At 40.3% G+C, this 26561-nt stretch overlaps 1 protein-coding gene across 3 annotated transcripts in view; it reads right to left on the bottom strand.

Moving 5' to 3' along the window:
• Window positions 1-1207: 1207 nt before the first annotated feature.
• fzd3b (frizzled class receptor 3b) overlaps window positions 1208-26561 on the bottom strand; it is a 28024-nt gene continuing 2670 nt past the window's right edge. For 2 of the 3 annotated variants that reach the window (XM_036593776.1, XM_036593777.1), the window contains 5 exons: window positions 12514-12710; window positions 10512-11529; window positions 5442-5590; window positions 3966-4202; window positions 1208-3393 (listed from right to left, as the gene is read on the bottom strand). In XM_036593776.1, coding sequence (XP_036449669.1) covers window positions 3177-3393; window positions 3966-4202; window positions 5442-5590; window positions 10512-11529; window positions 12514-12710 — 1818 coding nt within the window. In that variant the 3' untranslated portion in view covers window positions 1208-3176. The remainder of the gene's footprint in view (window positions 3394-3965; window positions 4203-5441; window positions 5591-10511; window positions 11530-12513; window positions 12711-26561) is intronic. The other variant, XM_036593778.1, reaches the window with a different exon arrangement.

The raw sequence follows: 26561 nt of genomic DNA, 5'->3' as shown, positions 1-26561 counted from the left end.
ATGTGACAAAGCTTTTTTTTTAAATCCTTTTGGCATATTGTTTAATGCTGATTATTCCTTTCAAGATATTCATAGGGTCCAGTAATTCAGGCTGTTGGAGCAATGTATAAATTACCCAAATTCCAAAGTTTAGACAGTGTTACAGGGCAAATGTTGCATCTTAAAGAAAAAATATTTATAAAAGCACACATTTGAGTATGGATATCACAAAAGTATGTATATCTAAAAGTGTCACAAGACTGAACGGTTGTTATTTTCGGCCTATTGTCGCAGTTCTGTGAAACTTTGTCTCCTGAACAGCTGTTCAAGGGAGAAGGGAATTTTTGTATCCTTCACTCATTTGACCTGATTTTAAACTTTTAAGATGTATGGAGTTGTTTTTATTAACTCTCAGATCTGTGAACTGCAGAGAGGATATACAGGAGACATTCTGCTGTGAGTTCATGAGTGGAAAACAAATCTAAACATTCTGGAGTTACAAGGTTTTCTGGCAACAGCGACATTTATATATATATATATATATATATATATATATATATATATATATATATATATATATATATATATATATATATATATACACCTTTATGCAAACATTATTCACATTTTCACTGTGGACCAGTCTTGGCATATTGTATTCCTAAATGAACAGTTTATTTGCAATGTTTGGTATTGTTTGGGACCTTACTTATGCCTTTGAGGTATTACATAGTCATGTTTATTCCTACTGAATTTGAATGACCATACTCCATAATGTAAGCTTAATTCAGAGTGCTTTTGCCTTGTGGAATTCGGGCTACGATGGGTAGAATGTTTATACCAGAATTATGGTATAATATAACAGGAAACCTGTTTGAGATGTTACTCAGGTATGTTAGAACCAATGATTTATTTTATTACGGTGAGGAATAGAGAGAGAGCACAGTGACAGACATGGCTATTCCTTTGTCTGTCATTTGGTGTTATTTTAGGACTGTTAATTAGCTGTGTATAGGGCAACATTAGAGGAAGGTGCCTTAGTTGACCTCGTTTGAATGCTGGGCAGTGTAGGTAGGAATTTGGATTAGATTTTAGAGCAGAATTGAGGGACGATTTAAAACACAAACACACCTGCATTTCAATGAGTGTTTACTCTGCCTTGTATGTTAACTGCTATTTCATATCATACATTATATTTTCTAGACTTTAAGGGTTTTTTTTGTAAGAATGTGTACAGTTTTGCATGTCATAGGTGTAATCACTTGTTTTAAAGATTCCAAGGCTGGATTTTTCCACTTGTTTTGTTTTAGCTTATTTTATTGATCTGTGTGGTGTGGAAGCTTGGGATGTAAACAAGAGGATGACCCCACTACATTTTTCTTTTTTTGTTTGTTGGGTTTTTTGGGCACATTCTTATTTAAGGTGGAATGTCATGGAGTTTATATTTAATTAGCCACCATTCTTTTCACATTCAGAACCCATAACATGACTGATGTATTACAATAAAATGGGGAGCTGTTACAAAACTGAACTTTACTCATGACTGTTAATTTATGCTTGTCTCGAGAATAAAGGAACAGACACTAAAAAGAGTAGAAATAAGAGCTACTGAGGGCTGTAAAATGTATATTTTTCTTTATAAAAATTTTATTTAAGTCTTGCGTGACCCTAGAACTGAAAAGAACGTCTATACACATTCAGCATAACAGCTAACCACTGTTAAAGTGCTAAATCTTTTCCCTCTACAAAAATCTGCAGTCTGTACAACCGACAAAGGAATTCAGCATGAAGATTAAGCATACTTTGGAGATTGAAGGCAAAGATACTGGAGAAGCAGTAGTAGCTGTCACAAATGTGGCCAGTTTACAAAGCTCAGGTCCACAGTCACATTTTCAGGCACTGAAAACCACAACGTTAAATCTCTTTTTCAACAGGTAAACAAAAGCAGGATAATGACCCAACATTTCGGTTCAGCTACATTTTAACAAACGCTTGACTTGGTGCAGCTCATAATAAAATGTCAGACAATACCAAATATTTATACCTTGTTATAAATAACTCCAGTTATATCAAATTTTGTTTTCTTCCCCAGATAAGTCTGACTGGAAGGAGAAACATTTTACAGTGTTACACAAATAACATCTTACAGTAGGAGCACACGTTGCATAATGAAGTAACCAACAGAAATTTCAGGCAGGAGTACGGTTTCCAAAGCTTTTTGCATATAGAGTGCTGCAAACAGACTAAAGAAAAATGTCATTAACAGGACAAGGAACATAGGCAAAGTGTTCACTGTGATCTCAGGAAAGGCAGGCATGGGACCTCTGGGCTGATGAGGTAGGTGCAGCAGGGAACGTGGGGATGAAGGACTAAGCACATCTGGTGATGGTGAGGTTTTCTGGTACACTTTTCTTGAGAAGTACTGCAGTTAATGTACACGTATACAGAAAATGTATACATCAAACGAGCTAATCCACGAGTAAAGCCTTTACTTTCCCCATCCTCTTCCACTCTACCAAATGAAAACGATACATGCAGTCACTTGCCAGAGGCACATCAATGCCAAGGTTCATAGTAACCTCAGCCAAATTCTCCTTCTTACTTTATCTGCCCTTGGCTTTCAGTGCTTAAACCCAAGAGCTAAAGGATCCTCATCTCGTCATCCAGTGACTGGGATCCAGAGTTGCTTTAAGGAGGGCTTTGAGGGGTGTAGATGATCTAATGGGGAAAAAGCTGTGAGTCAGCAGGTTGAGGCATTTCAGCTCTGAGCCTGTGGACAGCTGCACACTGCCCTCTTTTTTTCCCACCCTTAACTGTGAGAAACTGCCACCGTACTACAGTCACTTAGCAGGGGGCAGAGTCCTGCCGCTGTATCACTTTACACTTACTCACTTTACCTCCCAATCACCCTGAACTTCACAGTATCAAAGAAACCATCTGGTCTTATCAGGTGTAAGGTGTATCACAGACCATGCACGATATAAAATCCACTCTGTGGACATGAAGGCCTCGAGTCCCTTCTGATGGTGATCCTACACATGAAAAATGGAACTTTGGAGTACGAGGACGAATGCAGTCTTCAGATTAGCACCTTCTCCTGCTTCTGCAAAGCAAGGAGCCTCTTTGTGAACGTTCAGGTCCGAGCCCTGAGCTGACACTGAGGACAGTGTCTGTAAACACAACTCTGTCTCTTGTAGTTATGCACTCGCTCCATCTTCTTCCATCACACGGTTCATGCTGGAACCGTGAGTTATGTTAGTGGGTGGAGCATTGCTCAAGTCCCGTACACTGCTATGCCGTGATTGGCTGTCAAGGCGGTGAAGGCTGCCGTGATGGGACAGCTGCTCGTTAAGGCGGGGCATGCTCCCGTAAGGTGGACGTTCCTCCGCACCTCTGTGACTTGTGGGAGTGTACCTGTGGTAGGAAAACAAGAGGGTAACCAAGTTCAGACTTTTTTGTAAAACCTGTACTGTGAGATAACTCAGTGTAACAAGTCTGAACAATTCCTTTTACATAGTGCTCCCATTATCGCTCAAATCTGGCTTCATCATCAGTCTCATTATGATGGGGCTGACTCCAAGCTACTTTATACATTTTTTTATATATACCATGGCATTTAAAAGCCCTCCCAAAAAAGTTTCTTATAGTCTTTCATCAAAGTGTAGTGACATTTGCCAGCCTTGAAAACACCTCCTAAATTTTGATTACATCATCACGCAACCAGGTGGGGGTAAGATGATATTCATGTTTCTCCTCACTTTCTTCTAGCCCCACTTATCATTCAGCAAAAGGCTCAACTAGCTCAGAGACCCTCCCAAATACCATGTTACACTCAGACATAACGTCGTGGTATAGAAGGAAAATGCATTATGATTTATGATTCAGGATTCAATAAAGCAAAAGAATCTTTTTCCATGATCTACCACATCTGAGCCCCTAACCCTACAGCCTCTCGGCGCTTATAAATTGACTCTGCTGGGCCTCACCTGCCGTCCCGCGAGCGGTGCAGGCTACCATGGTAACTACTCATCTTGCTGTGGACACTGCTGGCTTTGCTGCGCACGTCATCCAGCATGGCTAGGTGAGTGGACGAGGCATGCGTGGAAGTGCCCTGCGTGGAGGTGCCGCGTGACTTGCGGATGATGGGGGTGTTGGGGTCACGCAGGAGAGACTGGGCAAAATCAGGCTCCTGCAGAACCTGACGACTCTCATTTACTGCACTGCTGCAGAGTGGGAGAAGAAGTGGAGGAGGGAGAAAACGGACAGCATGTAAGAAAGAGGCAGTGAGAAGGGGTGTAGGGCGTACTGACTGACGGCCTTTCAACTCAGTAATATTTCAGAGCAAAAATGACGTTTTCACAATTTTCCGCTTACCCCAAATGCAGTCTGAAGTTGGCTTCTTTAGTTTTGCATTCAAGCTATAAAGATTATGTAGCTAAAAAATAATGAAAGCTTATAGCCACCAGATTTGCTGTGTCTCAAATATACTTGACCGTGAATGTTTATGGCTGATTCTGATTTCTTTCCAGCCAAATCGGACGATGGATTTTATATCTTTATTCTATTTTTTTCATCTATGTGGGGCTAAATGAACACATTTCCACCATTCTATTAGCCAAAGTCACAACATTAATAACATTATTTGCAACTTACTGTTCAGCACAGTAATTCAGGCATAAATCTGCTACCACCACATTTTGGTATAGGTGTAATAGCAGCACGAGTGCATTTGCAGTCATATGCAAAAGTTTGAACACCCCCAGTGGAATTCCATTTAGTTGATTTTCTAAGTGAAAATAACATCATCTACAGTTAACAAACTTATATATGGCATTTTTCTGCAAATTGTAGTGCTTTAATTTCTATGTATTTGCTGAGTTTATCATACTGGTAAAAAAAATAAAACCGTAACTTTTGCATAGGCCAAATTTTTATTTTGTTCTTTCTCCAATATGTTAAATTCAGCAAATAAACAGTAATTGTGCATTAAATTGTGCAAAAGTGTGTTCTCTGTAGAGGATGCGTTAACTTATTTTCACTTATAAAATCAACAAAACGGAATTTCACCAGAGGCACCCAAACATTTGCATATGACTGTACCTGGCTCACGCTATTTACATCATAAAACTACAACATAAACTGGCCAAAATAAAATAATAGATTTGCTAATTACTGTTTGCGTTTGTAACAAAAAAAACTGCAGATTCCGATCTTGCATCCCTACTTGCTTTTGTGGTTTCTAACTCTATATAATATACTATTACCTATAAAAATGGACAGAAGTACACTACAAATCCAAAAATAGTAGTAGCAGCCATACTGAAGGCTAAATATTATTTGTTTTTTTGTCGCAAAACTAAAAAAAAGCTAATTTTGCTGTCTACATTTTGACGACCTGCAACTGCTTCTACCATAAATCAGCACAGACAAAAAAAATTGAATAAATAATAATGAAAACTTACTCCTTGCGTCTGCGCCCATGGAAAAAGCTGGCCCACTCGAAGCAGGTCTTCTTACTGCCAACCCAGAATACGGATGGGATGCCAACAACCAGCACCATCAGATACTTCATCAGGAAGAGAACCAGGTCAGGCCTGCTGGTCTGCTCCACCTTCGCACACACACACACACACATATACACATTAAATACAGTCAGATAGATCAGTGTTCTTGTAAAAGCCTGTCCCTCACACAGCTCTCACGCCCGACCCACTGAGCTCCCTTTGCCTGAAGGTTCTCATTCACTCTGGCGTCTCTCTGCACTTCGGTTACATTCTTCTCTTCACTCAACCAAACACTAAAGCTGCACTCCCACTGTTTGGTTAACAAATGATCTGTGTGATTTCATTTGGCTTTCAGCATAATCTCTTAATGATTTATTCGTTTCTCACGCACCCCTCAGTTACTCCCATCCTCTGCCTTTTGGTACACGGCTGTTTTTGTCTCTATTGTGTTCTCTCTTAACAAGCTCTGTGTGCATGAGCTTCCTCAGACTACACAGCCCTGTGCTTTCAGACAATCCAGCCTTCTGCTCTGAGCACAGACACAGCACGAGCCCTCAAAAAGGAATCTCCCAATTCTCTTATTCACTCCCTCCAGTCAAAGCACCTGGACGCTTGACTATTCATGCAAACACACTGCAGCGCTGCAACACGCATGCTCGTTTTTATATCTTGTTGGGACGTAAGGGCGGTGGCCCCGAAAAGTATTTGGACATTTGTGCCATACTTAAAAATGTATTACATTTACTGTATTAGAAAACCAAAATGTTAAACCAAGTGGCATTTATTCTGAACAGACCATTCCAAGACTTTTTTTCCAAAAGGAGCGTTTCAGATTGTTATATTTTGAGCAGACTGCAGGTTTGCATCTAAAATACCTCACTGTAATTCTGAGTTCATGACCCCATCAGTGAACCTAAGCTCACCTACACATTTGCTAGAAAAACAGCCCCAGACTTTTGATGCTCCTCCAGACTTTGACGCTCCTACTTTTTGTGCAGTCTGGTTGGAATTCTTAAGGTTTCCAGACAAAGAGTCTATCATTAGTTTCCTGTTGGGCTAAAAGTATTTTTCTCTCAAACAGATATAATTTTGTTAAACATTTTAGCTAAAGAACGTTAACCAAAGGTTAAAATACAATTCAAATACAATTTTTCCAAATACAATTTTTTCTTTCTTTTAAAAATGCCAATTTGACCCGATCAGATCGGCCTTTCCTCCAGAAAACTTATTTTTGTCCTGAAAATGTACTTAAACATACAGGACTGAAGCTGAGGCTGGGATGTTCAGTACACACACAGATGCAGGGTCTTCAGTGGGAACTATCCGATGACATGGGCTGAAATTGGAATTCTTGAGCACTGACATGCTTCAGTGAGACAGAAAAAGGGAGTTCAAAATGAGGACCAGCGGCTGAGACTTTATCTGCCCCCATATTCTGACAAATCCTCACTGACACGTATTAATACTCATATTATGCAGGCTAAATTACACTTTCACACTTCGGTGCATTTCTATTAATTAACAGTTTCCATACAAATTGGAACCAGTGAACCACATTAATTTGTCTAAGGTTTCATCAGGCCGTGCCCTGTTTTAGCAGCTGTTGCAGGAATGTGAGTGGCACCCCCGGCCCTTCCTCGGTTTGGAGCATTCTTTCAGTTCACACACATGCTAGAAACCCTTTTCAGAAGCACAAAGGGAAAAAACACAAAGACCATGTGTCACCGTCTGTTCAGAGTCACCTCAAACCTACGTGAGACAAGAAACTGCTGAAGTGATAGTTCGGTGAAAAAACAAAGTTTACACAATTAGCCCCTCACCCCGAATGTAGCCGCTCAGCAACGACAGGTTTGTGCTCTGAAGTGTGGGGTTGGTTTCTGTCACTGTAAGACAGTTATCTAGAACAATGGGTGATAATACAGACAAACTTTAGGCTTCAAGATGACCACTACTACTTTTTTCAGCTATACATATTTTCTATTTTTAGAGTGTGGTGATTTAGGCATGTACTTTGCCTAAATTGGTGAAGTATAAGCTTCCAGTATTTGCTACAATAACCTTTTAGCTCCAGTACTAAAAATAAGCAAACTTTGGACACCCAGCTACAACCTTAAACAGGCCTGAAATTTCGGCCAGAACCCAAATACAGCCCAGACACTTTCTGTAGAAGCCCAATCTGACCCACAGTGTCAAATTTTGAGCCGAAACTTGACCCGCAGCCGACACCAACGATATCAAGTTTTGAGTCCAAAACTGACTTCACCCTAACAAAATTCTGGATGAAACTGAGCCAAACCAGCCCATCAACACCCAAAGGGCTGAATAAAATATGATATTTCTAATGAAAGCGCCGGTTAAATTACCGCATAGTGACAATAACAGCCACTATTAGATCACAAATACGATAAAAAAGTAATATAAAAGATGACTAAATAATCCACTGCTCAAAATAAAGGTCAAATTCTGCTTTAACACACATATTCATCAGTGCTTTCAAACAGCATCCTAATTTTTTTAAGTCTGGCTAAAAATGCATTCCATAATGTGCTGTTCTCATGCTGTGCAGTGCTGATATTGCAAGATGTTAGCCTTCATCTGTTTAAACATAAACTCTATTTCTCTACATAGAACAGATTATATATAACATATTGAGCATATAAAAACATTTTTAACCAAACAAATTAAATATAAATGTCCTTTTAGCTGCACTCACCCATGAGTGTCTCCAGCATGCCAGATTAAGAAATGTAAGTTGATGAAAGTAAAAAGGAGGAATAAAATAAGGGGAAAAGACTAAAGTAGTAGGAAAATGCACTGTAAAATCAGTTAAAAGTTGGAGGCGGACTGTGAGAACCACAATGTGGAATTTAAATCCAACTTGACACATTAAGACTATAATCAATATAATCAGACAAATATTTTGAGCTCTACACCAAACATCTTTTGGCTGATCGACTACGTTTGGGGTGCGGGAAAAATTGTCTGAATTAGGTTGTTTTGATGAACTATCACTTTAAGCTGAATCTTACTGCACCGATGTGCTCATTTTATGCAGAGTTAATGCAGCTGCAGCGCTCAAAGTCCATGACAGACACTGATACAGTGCTGGACAGGCCAGTGGGCTTTATACACAAGCCACTACGCTCTTTATGAAAAAGCTGAGGTGATGACAGGCCATCACCACCTTCTAATCATGCTGCTGTTCTGTGTGTGTGAGTGTGTGTGTGTGTGTAGACACAGTTCTATCCTTCATTATCATCTCTGTGCTAAAGCCGCATCAAACAGCTCTCCCCTAAGCGCTCTTCTTTAAACCACTACAGAGGCCCGTCACACAATGCAAGCAGCAAAGCGTGACCTAACAAGCCTTCAACTGATGAAAGAGTGCGAGAGGAAAAGCAGGAGAGATGCAGAGAGAGTCGTTTACCCGTGTACTCTCTGCCTGCCCTCTCTTCCTGACATCTGCTCAGCTCACTCCAGCACACCTACACCTAAATGAAGTGGAGCTCAGTTCAGATGCTCAATAATTAAAACTGTAAGCTCTGCGTAGGCAAGGCACAGATAGTGGGAGTGCATGAAGAAGACCACCTGGCCCGCGGGGGACTGGGGAGAGTGAGTGAGAGCGTGTGTGAGTGAGTAACCAGGTCACGTGACGCTCAGCTCCACTTGGTTCACTATGTTATTGTGCAGTGAGAAATGCTGAGAGTCTAATGTTACATGGTAACGTAAACGCCCAGTGTGTCACTGTGGTGTATCACATCACACCGTCTTTTCACCGAAGCACACAAAAGAACTCCTAACTAGGATGCCTTTTGCCTGGGTCTTGAAATATTCAGCTCTCACCAAAAAATCCTGCCCCATGCAGCCAGAAATACTGCACACATACAAAGAAAGTACAATGCATGTCTAAAGAGTAACTCCATCAATTTTTCAATGTTTCTGCATAATTAAATTGTAAAGATGTAAACAGTCATTCAGAGTGGATTGATGCAAAATGCTCTAGAGAAACTTGCCGAGTCAGAATCATTTACAGTGGGGGTGATAGGAACCAGACGTCTAAAAAGTTAATGCCTCCAAACACTCCCTCATAGAAAGTTATTACATGGCATTCTTATGAATGCCTGAATGCCTGATGACAGACATTGTATTACAATAGTTTTAAAAAGGTTTTGGCCTAACATATTTTGAAAAGACATACATGGTGGAGAGGTATATGCAGGGTACTGTGAGGCAAACATCACCAAAGAAACCATATTTTTTAATCAGATTTACCACTATTTTAGAAACATAATATGCAAAAACTCAGAAGATATACATAGGTTCACTGGTCATTCTGGATAGTAAATAAAATGGCTGTAAATAAGTTCCTGTAGACATCATGACTCCTGGTTCCAATCACAACCACTGTAAAGAAAAGAGCTTCTCTACAATGCATCATTTCACACAAAACCAATCTGAATGACTTTTTTTACATCCTACTGATTGCATTATGCAAAAATGTTGAAAACATTATCACTGGAACTCACCGTTAATTGATCAGTTTGAACAGAATAAAATGCATAGTTAATTCCAATATACTGCACTGTTAGAAGTCACAGTTGTTGCCAGCAATAATAAAAGCATGCTGTAATATGATAATCATTTCTGACTTGTAGCTCATTTAAATAAGTGGAGTTGAAATTCTGTCAAAAGTTATTACTTTGCCTACAGTAGAGAAAAAATAAAACATGCTTTACATTTTTGCCATTTGTTTTGTCATTGTTGCTGGCATGGCTGAAGTGCAGACTCGTATTTGTCAATGTAAATTAAATATGTAAGCATATGAAATATGCAGTTCTCTAATTAAATGTAAACAGTATATCAAAACAACAGTAGTAGCCCTTCTGATGATTTGTTCATCTTAAACCAATTAAAAATAATCTGATACCAATTAAAGCAATGCGTGAAACTTATATAGATGGAACACCTGCGCTACTCCTGCAATGGAGCAGATCATGTATGACTGGCTCTGTGAAAGATCAGTATTCTTACCTGGTAGGGACAGGGGATGTGGTACTCTCTGCAGCGTTCCTGCACCCAGGTGGTCTCCCACACAGAGCGGTAGGCTTGTTCATATATGTAACATCCCACTACGGTCAGCAGTGGCACCAGGTAAAGGATGGAGAACACACCGATCCGGATCATGAACTTCACCAGCTTGTCCTGGTTCTCCTTCTCCAAAGGGATCTCCATGCGGACCCGGTTTAGAGCCACAATCCCAACCAGGAGCAGAGACACCCCGACCAAGACGTCCAGGCACAGGGGGGCCAGCACGAACCAGCGAAGCGTGTGAACGTCATACAGGCCCACAAAACACACACCGCTGATGTTATCACCTTCAATCTTATTCATGGCCAGTAGTGCCACAGTCAGCAAACCAGGTATGCCCCAGGCACTGGCATGGAACAGCAGGGCTTTCTTTTCAATGGCCTCGCTGCCCCACTTGGGCACAGCGGCCAGGAACCAGGTGATGGTAAGAATGACCCACCACACGCTGCCAGCCATAGTGAAGAAGTAGAGCACCATGAAGAGCAGCGTACAGGCTTTATTGTGCGAGCCCTGGGTCACTGTGGAGGCTTTAAACTGGGCCGGACTGGCTGCGTTACATGCCACACGGTCCTCCAGCAGAAAGCCCAGGAAAAAGACCAGAGAGACCATCATGTAGCATACAGCATAGAAGATGATGGGCCGCTCAGGGTAGCGGAAGCGTGTGACGTCAATGAGGAAGGTCAGAAAGGTGAAGAGTGTGGCAGACAGGCAGACAATGGAGATGACACCGATGAAGTAGCGGGCGAAGGTCAGCTCCTCGCGGCGGAAGTACATATTGGGGCAGGGAGGGGAGCAGTCTCGCACGCCCAGGAACGTGTAGCCCAACTCAGGGTCAACCTTCAGCTCACGGGGGCACCAGAAACCATAATCCCGCTGCACTGACATAGGAGACTGGTCTGTAGTGTTTGTAGTGGTCAGCAGGTCTACAGCTCGAGGGTAGGGCTCATCACAGTCTGGAAACCTGGAGTTGTGGGCACAAACAGATTATATTACTTCAAGTGTGCTGTAAGAAAAGCTGGATCACTGTTTTTTGCCTTGCTTGTCTTAGCAGTTCTTCTGTTAGAGTGCTACTTTTAGTTATTTTAGCTGGGTGAAAAACTGAACGTGAACAAACTATATTTTATTTAAAGCTGTCATTGCAAAATACAATAGTATGTGCTGTATAATAAGTTAGATATTAACAGATTTGGACGATTGTGATAGTGATATAGCCTCAAAATTACCGACTAATGTATATTTTGTCTATATATTTAAATTTCAGGGTATAACTGAAAACATTTTTGACTTCTAGTGCTGTCACAATTATTACACAACTGCCTGATTGAAATTATTTGAACTCAATTATTTTAGCTGACCACAATTATTTACCACAGTTAGCTTTCACAATCATATGTTTATGTCACAACTAACAGAATGTGAACTGGGCGCATTGTTATTGATTTCGATGAAGCAAATCCTTGTAAATAGACTAAAACAAGAACACATGTACTGAGACGTGTCGTGGGTCCTAAAAAATGACAGAAGTTTCAACTTCTGTCTGGCGCAGGTTTAGAGGGCCGCCGTGGGTAAATCTAAGATTGAGCTGTGTCTGTTTATTTGCATAGAGTTGAAAGCTACTATGCATCGATAGCCAGGAATCAATATAGTTAATCAGACAATTTGGCCACTTTAGGCTTGTGCTTTAACAGCTACATACAAAAAAAGGACAAACCGTTAATTACAATTACTTTTATGATAATTATCATTAGCTAAAGTTTCATTAATATGACAGACCTATCAGCATCAAATCTGATTATATCAATCATTTGGTAGATTTTTTAGACATTATTGGGAATTCAGCACTCCTGGAATTCTATGTTGAAGCAGTACGGATTCTTTGTGAAGTCCTAGATTGCTCAGCAATTTATAAGGCTTGAAGACCAAATTCCCACCCTGATTACTTTACCTGCTGCACTCCATTTCCTCAGGCCAGGACACCCCAAACATATCCATGAGCTGCTGACAGTCTCTCTTGGAGTGTGTGCACAGGCTGCGGCAGGGCAGAGACACTCGGCCATATTCCATACACACAGGGGCGTAGAGTGCACACAGGAAAGGCCTAAGGTCTGAAGAACACTGCAGGTTCACCATGGGGTGAAAGGGCTGCAGAGAGAGATGATGAAAGGATTAGATTCTGCCAAATAAAAACTCTGACAGTGTGACAGTTCTCATAACAGCTCGCAGTGTGATGTCTGCACCAGCGCAGTGGAACTAATGAAGCCTCTCGGCTGCCTGGCAAGCAGACGTGAATTTATGTTTTTTAATGAAAAAGTCTGAAAAAATGTTGATGTGTGCAGTATTTCTATTTCTGCTCCTTTAGGCAGAAATAATTCAGGCATGTTGCTTAAAACTGGTGCAATTCAGAATTAGTTTTTTGGTTTTAGTAAGGAGGAGGAAGAGATCAGATATCCAAGATAATCCACTTGCTCAAGGAAGGGGAAAGTCAAAGGAAAATAAGTAAAAAAGCAGATGTTTCCAAATAAAAGACACAGAAAATGGGACTTCTAATACCATCCAGTTCCACTATTGCTTCACTTCTGACAAAATCAAACAGGTGCTTGTGTCCATGCTTCCACTGGGAGAAGGCAACTCAACACTATGAGTCTGAAAGGACGTGTAGCTGAAGCAGTTACTGAGAAATGAAACAGACAAAAAGTAGAAAACGTCCAAATTAAAGAAGCTGCTCAACATCACTGTATGTGTTTGAGATTACTTTGATCATGAGAAGAAAGTTTAGCCAGCTTTTTAAGATTTTTAAAAATTGCTGCAGATTTCTTTAAAAAATTGAAAAGTCTTCAGTTTTTAGTTGAGGCTTCTGTTGTTGGGGCTTCTGTGTAAATTTCTGTTAAATATATTTTTTGGCTTTTTTCCTGACTCTGAAAAATTAATAACTTTCATTATTAATTAATAACTAATTAATTAATTTTGTTATTTCAATCATTTTGACTGAAAATTAAGTATATGAGAAATGAACAGTACTAGGCGTATTGTGATTTCACCCTTCCTGTTTGTACTGATCCTTGCTCCTCAAATTGTTTTGTGCACTCCTTGTTTATTCCACCAAAAAGACTGACTCTTGAGACATTTTAAGAAGTGTCTGCTGAGGTACACAATGACAGGCAGAAAGTTCAGTACAGTAACCCAGTGCCCACTTCCCCAGCCTCACCAGCCCATGGGCGGCTCCGACTGCGCTTTTGTGTCCCCAAGGAGACCAGTGCATGCTGGGAGACAGCACAGCTGTGGAGTTGGGCATTAATATGTAAATCTTTGGTGGAGCCAACAATGGCCTTCCACCTGGGGCCAGCCAATACACATGCACTTCCTGCTGAGGTCTGGCCCTTTGTCACTGCCCTGCTGACTGGGGTACGGAGGCACACGAAAACACACACACAGACACAAGCAGTCCGCTTCAATCCATCTGAACTATCTTCAATTACCATTCTCTCAGCACTTTCCTATTACAAATTTAATTCAATAGTACACATCATAAGAACTTAATCAAAATATTTCCAGAACCAGAAGCCCCCACCACAAAGCTGAGCAAGCTGCATGAGATACATCTGACCTTAAAACCAGAGAACTAAAATAACTTCTTAAAATTCACAGGATGGAAATGAGATGTCAGAAAAATCACATCAATATTTAGAGGGGGTCATCAAATATTTAGTGGGCCCATGGAGTGGCTAGATTAAAGAGAGATCAAAAGAAACATGACTGGCTGATTTTACCCCCTTAAAAACCAGCAACAGCAGCCCACCTCTGTAACAGAGATGTAGGAATAACCAAGACAGCGCTGGTATTTTATCTCCACACTCATGTTCTATTCATTTTCTGTGTCACTATCTCACCTCACTGCCTGCTCTAGTGTTACAGTCTGTAAGTAGCCGCTTGCTGGACTGACGGGTTTATCTGTTGGGGCTGCTGCTGCTGAATGGTTTAGTGTAGCGAGGGAGGAACTATAAGCCGCTGTGCATTATTCATGGGTGAGGTCGAGCTGCAGAGACTGCACTGTATCAGCTGCAAGATGTTTTACAACACTGCATGTTGGACATGACTGAACAATTGAACAGTCTATCTAGTTGTGCCACATGAATTCAATGAAAAGAAACCATGATGTATGATATATTATTATTATTATTATTATTATTATTATAAAGTCCAGTATTGGAATCACAGCTGAAGAATTAAAAATTGTTGCTCCATGATTTTTTAATACAGCAAGGAGTGCCTGATAAATATATATTTCTCCATTTTCAGTTTATTATAACAGTCAACAATATAAAAGTATATTTTTGCCTTATTCGTTGCTTTCTTAGCAACATAACACTAAAGAAAAGCTGTGCTTTATAGTGCGCCGATCTACAAGTTATGTTAGCCCTTAGCTAACACACTAGCCATGATACAATGATACAGTACATTGTACACATTGTATTGTTACTACAGCTGTAACATTTATATTCAATAAATTCAATGAAAAATGAATTCAATAATCAATAAAAAAAAGTTAGAAAAACAGTTACGTCATTTTAATAATTGACACGTTTGCCATTTTTATGAAACCACACACTTCTGTGAGGAAACAAATGTTTGTTTATCTAGCTAAATGCTAGCCTGTACCCAGCAGCACATACAAGATTGCTAGGTCTGCACAATTTGGAGTTTTGGAGACTCTAACTAAATTTGAGGAGACAATTTTAACCCCAGGTGCAGTTTTTCACTGCTCCGGCTTGCTTGCTAGATAGCATGCTCTCAGTTGTGTTCATTTCCAAAAATAAATGAAAGAGTGCAGGCAGTATCCCCTGAGAGACTGACAGTTCTTAGCTGATTCAGAGTGGGATCTGGGGCACTTTCAGCAGAAAACATTCTGCTTTTCTTACAAACCATCCTCATACACAACACTATGGCTTATCAAAATGAGCACAAACCTATTACATTTTGACACCGGTGTGTAAAAGAAGAAGGAGGGCTTAAAAAGGAGGAGCCCTGATGATCAATAGGACATCTCAGACTGTCTTAAAGACCCGCTGAGCAGCGTTAAAAAGTCTCTACAGATAACGCAGTGAAAAAACTAGTAAAACTATACTTTTTTTATTTAGGTCTGAAACCGACATGCTGGTTGCTAGGCTAACGTCACTGTCAAGAAATCACAGTGCAGTGTTTCATAAACAAGAATTAAATGTCCTCAACTTTCAAAACTGACAAGAGAAACTGCCACTGGAAAACATGGACAGACAATCCTCAGAGTGCTGGAAACAGGAGAAGGAAAAGATCAAGAGAGGCTCTTTCACATCCATCAACTCAAACACTGGGGAAAGAAGTGTTCCTCTATTTCAAAATGGATTAAAAAGCGTGCTACTTTTAGGAGACAACAGCTTAGTAGATGCACTCCAAACAGAATGTGACAGTAGCTCTGAGTCTAGATCCTGTGTTCCAGGAGCCTCAGCTGCACTCATGCATGCTCTTCTCTCGTCTCCTACAGGCTTTTAATGCACATTTGGCCTCAATATTTGATGTCTGCATCATACACGCTGTGTTTGCAGTAAACATGCAGGTACTACAGAGCGTGTGTCCACTGTATCACTGGTACACAGACTGCCACTGAGTGTTGTGTGCCCCAGGGGCTCCAGGGGGAAAAGTGTTCTTGTCCATGCAGCAGCTAGCGGAGGTTTTGCCCCAGTTAGTCCCGCACCCACCCACAGGAGCACTGTGCCATCCATACAAGCACTGCAGGGCATGCTCAATACATTAGTGTATCTCTCTCATCAGTACATGATGAGACTGCATGCATTTCAGTGACTAATGTGTGTGTGTTAAAATGCAGTTAAAAGTAACAACCCATTTGAAAAAAAATATTAAAAATATATGTACTATACATGTGCATTGTATGTAATATTTTAAATGCATGTGCAGAATATATTTACCTGGGCCATTTCTGAATAATTAAATATATGACAATATATGCACATGTATGTCAACATACTGAAATATGTAATAATGTACATTTTTCAGGTATATATCAGTCAGGTATATATGAAAATATATTACACATATTAACACATGTATATGTGGAATATATGGAAACATATATTTGCATTTGGGAAGAATTACTTGTTTTCAAAGATAATTGATATCTTGTGAGCTAATTAGAAGAGGACAGGTTTAAGTCTAGATTTCTCCTTGATGCCCCCAGTTATCACACAGATCTGTTAAAATCTACCACTAGTGCACCTAATTTAATTTAATGAAAGACTGTTTAGCCAAACCAGATGATGAATGACAAATAATCCTGGTCTCCTCATGGAGAGATTTGGAAATGGTTAGCCCCTCAACAAGCCATGGGCCCAACGTTTTATTACACACTTCTATAACCTAAGAAAAGCTCCATTAGTTTGCACTGAAGTCCCTGTAGTTACTGAATAAAAAGCCTTAGTATGAAATACACCTGGATTGTTAAGAGGTTGAATAAAAACACTGACTTACATAAAATCACTACGTATTGTATTAAGACTACTTGTATTTACTCTAATACTAATGTTGTTTTCTGAGCAAATAAATGCTTCCTGCTCAGATAAACAGCTTTTTAAGTAAGATTATTTAAGTGTTTATTTACGATTAATTCAGGTGTGCAAATGTTTTAGGCATGTGAAAATGATTTTTATCATATATTGTTTATTATTGTTTAAAATAATAACAGTTTATCAAGCAAAAATTTTGAAAAATCAGGAATTCCATCTCAGGGATGTGCCTTTAGATCAAACTCCTGAATCTCCTGTATTCAAACTTTTTACTGGTACTGTAACTTATTACATCATTCTACCTGTGAGGTATAAGAAAAAAAAAGAACACTGTTGTTAAAACAAAGGAAGGTGGAGGAATGATTGAGGATATACTCATATTATATTCCTGAAATGCACACAGAAGCGTATTATCTAGCTTAATCACCATGCCTGAGATGGTAATGGGTAATTAAAACGTTGGTTCTGAATACAGCACTGCCATGCCAGGCAGGCCAGACTGCAGAGGAGGAGCAGCAGGGGGGAAACAGGGTGGGCTTCTTGGCAGGAGAGAAAAAGAACACATTTTGTCTCTCACAGACGCCAGCAGCCACTCCTCTTCAAACACTTCAATGGACGGATTAAGTTTCTGCCTGTTTTTCTTTCTGTATAACCCACGATTTATTTAAAGAATCAATGCTTGGAGGTTAGCTTTGAAAGCCCTTCAAGCCTCAAGAGCAGGACTGCGTGCTTTCGCTGCTTCCTGGGCTACACAGGCCCGTTTTTGTGTGTGACGTGAAAACTGTGCATAAATGCATGCAGCTATTCCAGTCTGAGCTGTATAATCAAGGGAAACATTCAGGTCAGCTATCAGGTTGCAGCCATTCATTCGGAAGCTTATAGGTCAGAGAGAGAGAGAAAGAGAGAGAGAGAGAGAGAGAGAGATGGAGAGAGAGAGATGGAGAGAGAGAGAAAAGTTTGAGGGAAAAATAAGCGAGAAAGTCCATGAAAGAGAGAAAAAGTGCTATGGGGGCATTCTGGGCTGAGGTGTTTGCCCTGCACTTGATTGACAGCTTCAGTAATCTCATCCTGGGTGATTGTGATGACTGTGGGGCTCGACTTCTTTCTCTCTCGCTCGTTTTCTTTCCCTCCAGCTTTCTAACTGCGCGGGTGGAAAACTAGCCAGTTTGGGCTGCTGTTGGTGGAAAGTTTGCCAACTTTCACGGCGAGCCTGTTTGTGAGAAAAGCTGCTCTCCCTGAGGATTAGAAAGTCAAAAGAAACTGGCGCTAAAGAGCGAGAGCCTCTCACCTTTTTCCTAACAAGCAGTGTGAGGTTCTGATTAGCTCTGAGTGACTGAGTTTCTGCCATACATGTATGTAAAGGATAACTGGCACCCACACGCTTCCTAAAACTGTCCCCGGTGGCTTAATTATCTCTGTGCATTTCAGCACAGTGGCCAGGTCAGGTGACACCTTACAATCACTTAATCCTGTGGATCTGATGACAATTTACACATTAACAGGCTTAATAACTTATAAGCTTAGCTGGAACTGAGAGTTCATTAAAGTGGATTGGTTCAAGCTTGAACAGAAGCAAATTCACACACCTTACACTCCAGTTTGACCTCAGTTTGTGGAAAAAAAAGGACATGAACAATCTCTAATCTCTCAATCAGCAGATGTACACCTCTCTCTTTTTCTTTATCCCTCTCTGTATCTGTGTTCTAGTTTTGTAGGTAATGTGTATGACAACGCTCGCTGCTGCCTTCCAGGGCTTCATCCACTGCAGCCTTAACTGAATTGCACAGGGTGTGGCAAAATGGGCTTATATAACAGCCCCTTACAACAGCCAACATAGCCCAACACAACCCAAAATACTTGCAGATTCCCCATTAAAGTCATTGTTTGATGAAACATCAAATTTACACAATTACAGTTTTCCCCTAACATGAAATGTAGTCAATCAGCCAACACGTTCGGTGCCTGATGTTTTCTTCTGTTTTGCAATGGAGCTTTAAAAGTAATCTATCTGACAAGTAATGGAAGCTTACAGCCACCCATTACACTGCATTTGCATTACAGTGAAGGAAGGAGATTTTCACTTTGCCTCTCGTTCATTTTATGTAGACAGACAGCAGTTGTGTGGTGGGGATTGTGGGAGCAGTAGCACGAAGTATGTGGAGAAAGTATATATATATATATATTTACATTATTTCACACTGTGAAGAATAATAGATCTTTTCCCAAACACATTTCATCGAAGCCTTGCTTTCAACTCTGCGTGCACAGTGAAACTTGCTTCTATTTTAACTACACGCCCACAGAACAGCTAACAGTTGGCGGGGCAAGCGGTTCACTTCACTGTAATGTAAAAACATTACCATCATTCAAACTGCATTCAGAGTGGTCTGACATGAAACTTACTTGTTATAAAGAAATTACATTGTCATAATCGTTTACAGTGGTGATAATACGTCTTCAGACATCTGAAGAATGTAATACCTCTAAAAGCTACCTCACAAAAAGCTGTAACACAATGCTGCTTAATGCCTGAGACACCGTTTTCAGATAGTTTTGAGAAGGTTTTGGCCTAAATTATGTTTTTTAATAAACACAGTGCACTGTCAAAAATAGTCAAAATAGTCTCTAAAGATTTTTTTTTCAGATTTACCACTGTTTTCCAATTGAGTTCCTCTAAATCTTTAATAGCCTTGCTTATATTGTTTTTGACACTGCATAACATACAATTATGCACACACATGGTCGAACACACTTCAAACTTTAGCGTGGTAGCTTGAGTGCAAAACTAAATAAGCAAATCTTGGACACCAAACACGTTTTGGCTGAACAACTATATTTGGGGTAAGGGGAAAATTGTGCAATTTAAATTTTTACCAACCATCCCTTTAACTGACCTAACGGCATCAGCCTGTCTCAGTGCAGCATTCACAGCCTCTTGGAAGTCGTCATTCATCAGCACAGCGCCAAAACAGCAGTGTCGCAAGTGACGGGGCAAAGCACTTTCCACAAATTTGCCATAGCTTGTGTTGTGAGCACATTCAAATGGTTTTAATATGTCCTGCAGGCTTTGCTCAGTCTCTGTGACAGAAAGTGCACTTTCTGGCAGGAAGCTGCTGATTGAGAGCTCCTATAGGAGAATGTGAAACAAGGAGGGAAAGAGCTATGTGAGTGACATGGCGACCCACTGTTAGTTCTAGTCAGGGTGAATTAAATGCAGCGTGCAGGAACACACAGAGCATAAAACACAGCCTGTCTGTCCAACCAAGATAAACTCCATCTTCACCAACTGATTGGCTCTGGACGGCCCTCCACACTATCACACAATAGTGAAAAGCCCGGCAGGTCTGAAAAGGAAAATTGGGTGAACGGGGAGTTATTTCCTTAATCTTCGCTCTTTTCTCAGTCTTAAAGAAGAAAAGGAGAAAGAAAGGACAGGCAGCTCCCACACTCCCTCTCTCTCTCTCCTGTCACTCTGCCATGCCTCAATCACGAGCAGTCTCTTCTCTTCCTGGCTGTGTCTTCCTCTACTCCACTCATCTCAGCCCTGCATTCTTCCCCTGCCTTTCCACCAGCGCTGCCATGGCAACCGCTGATGCGGAAAACAGGCTGATTTAAGAGAGGGGCTTTGATGAGTCCTCATCCTCAGGGGTTGGAGGTCACCGGGAGAGACCACCTCCTGAGAGCAGTAATGCATGTCTTTTTGTGGCCGCACAATTAAGTCCTGTTGCCATAGTGACCTCCACACTAGCTAAGAAGGACGGGTGGGGGGGTCTGCTTAGTCCATCTCACATAGGGTTGCACTGTAAGCACTGCAGGGGGGCTAGCAAAGACACTAAGAAAACACTGCAATCATTAAAACTAAACGAGACGTAAGATGACAATCATACTCCAAATGCTATCAGATTCTCAGATTAACGCGCCGCTGTCATGACTGTAGATGTACTAAAAAATGCAGCTACATACAGTACCAGTCAGAAGATTTTAAAATAATAGTAAAACATCAAACGTACAAAGTAACATACTGAGTTATGCAGTGACCAAACAGCTCTTAACTAATCAAAACTATCTTCTATTTACTTAGTCATCCAACCATGCCATGATGCAGCCATTTCAAAAATATTTTTACATTTTTCTTTTGGAAATAATTTCATACATAGACTTCAATGTCTATATTTATCAATGACGAATCATGTCTTTTAGAGCTAGGCCTTCAGCTAGGCCTGACATATATATCACAACTTGGTTGAAGAATGAAAACAAACCACCTCTACGATACCAATACAAAACACCTTTGCAATAATGCATTATTATTATTATTATTATCATTATTATTATTATTATAGCATGTTAGCGCTTAGCTGACAGCGATTCATGTGAACTTTTTTTAGCTGTTCTAGATTAAACACTGACATCTAAAGCTCGTAAAAGATACATTAACACACTGGTCAGGCTACCACTCATATTCTCAGTCAGTGATGTTTCTAGGACTTCTAGAAAGCCAAGAGTGACCTTTTTTTCATAAAATTGATCCCAACATTGTAGATCAAAATGCGATTGGTTGATTCCAGTGTCAGTACTTAGTTAAGTTAGTGGGCAATCTGAGACATTAGGTCTTTGATTGAGCTCCTGAAGTTTGTTTTCATCTAAAAATTACTCCAGAAAAATCAGTGACTCCCTTCAAATCCTTTAACAAATCTAGCCTGACATATCACCCTCTCACACTTTGTGATGTTTTTAGCTGTGTTTTTCTTGTGGGATAGAGTGTTTCAGTAGTTTGAGCATGTTAGGCCACTTTTAGATGCTCAGTGAAGTGATTAAGTTTTTGAAAAAGAAACACCGGATCAGTATCAATATCTGCAGATACTCAAGGTTTTAGGAAAAAGTGCTACTGTGTCACACTCCTAGGCAGAAAAAATAAGCCAAGCCCAAAATACCATGGTTTTGGCCTGGTCAGAGTCCAGATTTAAACACTATAGAGAATATTTGGTCTCACATTAAAGATAAAGTAGATTGGCAATGTTTTTCAACTGTTTGAAGCCATCAGTGCTGGGTGGAAACGTACCGGCTCTTCTTTCTGTAAAAAGTTGTCACACAAAACTTCAACATTTAAAGAAATCAAAGGAAAACTAATCCCATAATAAGTCACTTTATCTATTTGTTCAATGATTTCATGTTAAGACCATTAAAAGCTTAATGTTTTTCCATTTTGGGCTTGGCCCATTTTTTTTCCCCAGGAGTGTATTTCAAACATTTATTCCATTAAAGCCTGTATGTGACCCACATTTCGGTTCCTCACTTTCATAACTACATATTAGTTTCATGGCAGTTACTGAATAATTAAGATTGATAAATGAATGATAAGCTTAGTGTTAGATATAAGAATTTACATGTTTTTGGAATGATGAAAACATACATTCAATTATCCATGTCCAAATTTTCCAGTCAAATGTTTAGTTAGTGTACTGCCACTCTCTATTCACTAGCTCCTTGCGAAACTGCTCTTGTGCTGCCTGAAAGGAAATTTCTCTGACAAACTCAGTTTTGTGGTTCAGCACATCAGTCGTCAGTAATAGGACAAGGTGTCCCTCTGGGTTTTTATAGAATGAGATTGAACAGGACATTTGAACAACATGGGAATAAATACATAATCTTCTTAAAAGAAACTGCTAAACTTTTAGGTTTTAGAACTATTTTAATTATATAGGAAATCAAAGAGATGGTTCTGCATTACTGCCTGCTAATCCATGCTGATTAGAGATGTGAAACTGATCCATGCTTGATGTTTCAGAACATAGATCATGACCTCACGCAGTCTCCCACACCCACCCTGTCATTATCAGCCAGTCTGAACATCTGTCTCTGCACGCACTGCGACTGACGTCACAACCGCTGTAACACAGCCGTCCCACATCAGCACAGAAGCACCACCTTCCCTTTAGTGTTTTTTCCACAACCTATTCAGAAATGCTGGAAATGCTGAGTGTGTATTAAAATGACTTGCTCTGTCAAAAATGCTTTGCTGGAAATGATTTCTTGATGTAGAATGTTACTTGGTTGCGAGTAAAGTAAGTTAAGGCTCTTATGAACTTAAATTCATGGTTTGCATAAGATGAATCTACAGGTAACTTACTATTGTCCTAATTTTGTGACAAGTTATGCAGCCAACCATGTAATCAGTAGCAAGGCATTACTGTGTAAGTGACAAGCTAAACAATAGTACTTCTGAAAACCCTTAAGATCTACATCGAGCCTTCTGAGACCAGAGGTAGTCTGGTACTTGATCTCAGGGTTGCGTGTGAAGAGGATAATGACCCTACACCTACTGCTTACTGGTTTTCATTCATGGGTCATGCATCCAGCTCAACCTAAGCGCATAAGACATGACTAACCTATATTTATGTTTTGTTTTTATCTGTGTTTTTTTAAGCTCTCACTAATCACTTAGTCTTGCTTCACACAGTGAATAGCTCAGTCAACAAAACAAATATTTTCCTTTTCAAACAGTTGAATCTTACTGAACGCTGTGTCCTTCAGGCTGAGTGAAAAGATAAACATGAAAGATAAAGGCTTCATGTAGCACCTATTGTTAAATCCTATACCAGGTTTTATATGGACCAAAAAGCAATACTCTACCCTTCTGTATATGTTTTAAAAAAAATAATTGCGGTGTTAAGGAACCTTAAGAGGTGCCCCAGTTATGCATAACTGAAAAATGCACTCAATATCCAATATTGTTTTATGTACATACATGCCTATATCGATGCTGATACATAACCATTTATAAAATGTAGAAATTGGGATTACGTCCACCTAGATTAGCATTACAGAGAAATATCATATTTATACAGGGCTAAAATGAAGTAAAATGAATGAAATGTAGACATTTCAGCACAATAGCTCTGCATTCTGCTCTTCTGGAGTACAGTAAAGTCACCAAATATCAGTTTGAAATATTTGTCAAATCTAAACTTTTGTCTGATGGCAATATTTTTTAGCAATTATCTGCCAATATGGATATGTCTCAAATACTTTAATCATGTTGAGTGCAAAAATCAACAGCTCAAACATTGTCAGCCTCTTCTTTTTGTTTATTTTTTTGTTGTGAAACATCTCTAGCCCCACAAAATAATAAAACGCAATGGTACACCAATACTGTAACATGATTAAAGACTGGCCTGCATTATTTTTGGCCAAAATAATAATGCATCTGGAATGTGACTGGTCAAGAATCTCATTTGCATATATATATATTTTTTTATATATTTCAGTATGGCCAAAATCAAGACAAAGACAAATGATACGTGCTGTGCAGCCTTACAGCCTAGGCTTGTTTACTGCCTCTAACTGGGAAATCCAAGGGACTTCAGCCAGAATGTGCTACCTGAAAGAGCAGAGACAGAGGGAGGGAGAAGAAGCCACCACTAGGGAGCCAACATAGGCCTCGCTGACTCACATTTTTAGGTACTGTCCTGATATACCGCTATAGTGAAACTGGAGTGGGAGGGTTTGTTTTACAGGCCTGGCTGGTCCCTGCTCTGGTTTCTGAGCAAGCAGAACATATCAAGTGTGATGTAATACAGTTCCAGGGGGGATACTGAACACTCGTGACAGATGGACAGGCATGGGCCTCCCTGCCACCCAACTCTGCAGAGGAGCTCACGTGACCGTGCAAAGCCGCAGTCATCTGACAGTGGGCACTCTGTTGTGTCTTTAGAGGGCAGGGCAGGCACGGACGCTCTCCGCTGGGCTTAATTGACTGCAGTAATGGGAGAAAGAGAATCACTCAGCACCCGCAATCAATCCATCCATTGTAGGCCTCAGCACAGATTATGAGGCAGTTAGCAGTGGTGAAGAATGTTAGCTGGCACCATTAGCCTGCCCCCCTCTGTACACGGAATAAAACATCCTTCAGTGAACATTCTGCTCTTGTGCCAAGCTCAGGATAGCACAGGGAAAAAAAGATTTGTTTTTGTTTAACTACATTTAATAAATTCAAATACACTGTATGGCCAAAATTATCTGGACACCCCTTCTAATTATTTAGTTCAAGTATTTCAGCCAAACTCATTGCTAAAAGGTGTATAAAAGCACAAAGCCATAGAATCTCTATAAAACACACAGGCACAGTGACTTTAAACATGGCACTGTCATAGGATGCCACCTTTGCCATAAGCATCATATTTCTGCCCTGCTGGATCTGACGCAGCCAACTGTAAGTGCTACTATTGTGAAACAGAAACATCTAGGAGGAACAACAGCTCAGCCACGAAGCGGTAGATGCAAACTCACAAATTGGGGTCACTGAGTGATCTCTGGAAGCAATATCAGCCCAAGAACTTTGCATCCAGAGCTTCATGAAATGGGATTCCTTGGTCAAACAGCTGCACACATGCCTAAAGAGGTATAAAATGGTGTAAAGCACGCCACCACTGGACTCTGGAGCAGTGGAAACATGTTCTCAAGAGTGATGAATCATGCTTCACTATCTGGCAGTCTGATGGACCAGTGTATGTTTTTGCAGATGTCAGGAGTCCCCTCTCTACGGGAATGCATAGGGATAACAGTAAACTTTCGTGTATGAGGGATTATGGTCTGGGGCCGTCTTTCAGAGTTTGGGCTCGGCCCCTTAATTCCAGTGAAAGGTAAATGTTATTGCTACAGCATGCGAGGACATTCTAGACAATTATATGCGTCCGACAGTTCGGAGAAAGATGTCCAATAAACGCACTACAGGTGTGATGGCTGGATGTCCACATACTTTTGGCCTTATAGTGTATCTATGACTGCTTTGGGACAACTATGATGAGTCAAAATAGTCATATAAATGGAAAAATGTTTTTTACATTCACATTTTATAATGGAAAAAACATTAATGTTCTTAGCACAAAGGCAACAAAAACAAAAAGGCTGCTGTAGTTAATTACCTTCTACTAGCAAAAAATAAAACATAAAACAGCAAAAAAAGCACCCAAACTCATGATGATTTTCCTCAGTCTAAACCACAATGACAAACCAAAACAAGTCTACACCAAACGCTTCCTGCAGCACCACTGCTCACAGTTCAAGGGCAGTGTAGAGGACAGCTCTGATATAGACAGATGACTACAGGATGACGCAGTCAGAGCCAGAGATGGTATCATCTAGGTGAACAGGGCATGCACAATATAAAACATTCTGCACTGGAAGACATAAGTGCATGAAGTGTTCAACTTTAGTCAAATACTCATAAAAAAAAATAATGCCCAACATAACAGCTCTACCTCACTTGTCACAACTCACTTTCCAAATACGATCCTGACTGAAACATTCATTTGAAACATTTGCTAAGGGTTATCCCGCAGCCTGGCGAGTCGGTGTAGACAAACCACAAGCATAGCTTACACAAAAACAAGCTCCATAGCAACCCAGCTTTTCTCCCCTAACCTGCCTACACAGAACA

The sequence above is a fragment of the Colossoma macropomum genome, unplaced genomic scaffold, assembly GCF_904425465.1.
Source record: "Colossoma macropomum unplaced genomic scaffold, Colossoma_macropomum, whole genome shotgun sequence".
Classification (NCBI taxonomy): Eukaryota; Metazoa; Chordata; class Actinopteri; order Characiformes; family Serrasalmidae; genus Colossoma; species Colossoma macropomum.
Note: the sequence above shows the minus strand (reverse complement) of the source record. Positions and strands in the feature narration are given on the sequence as shown.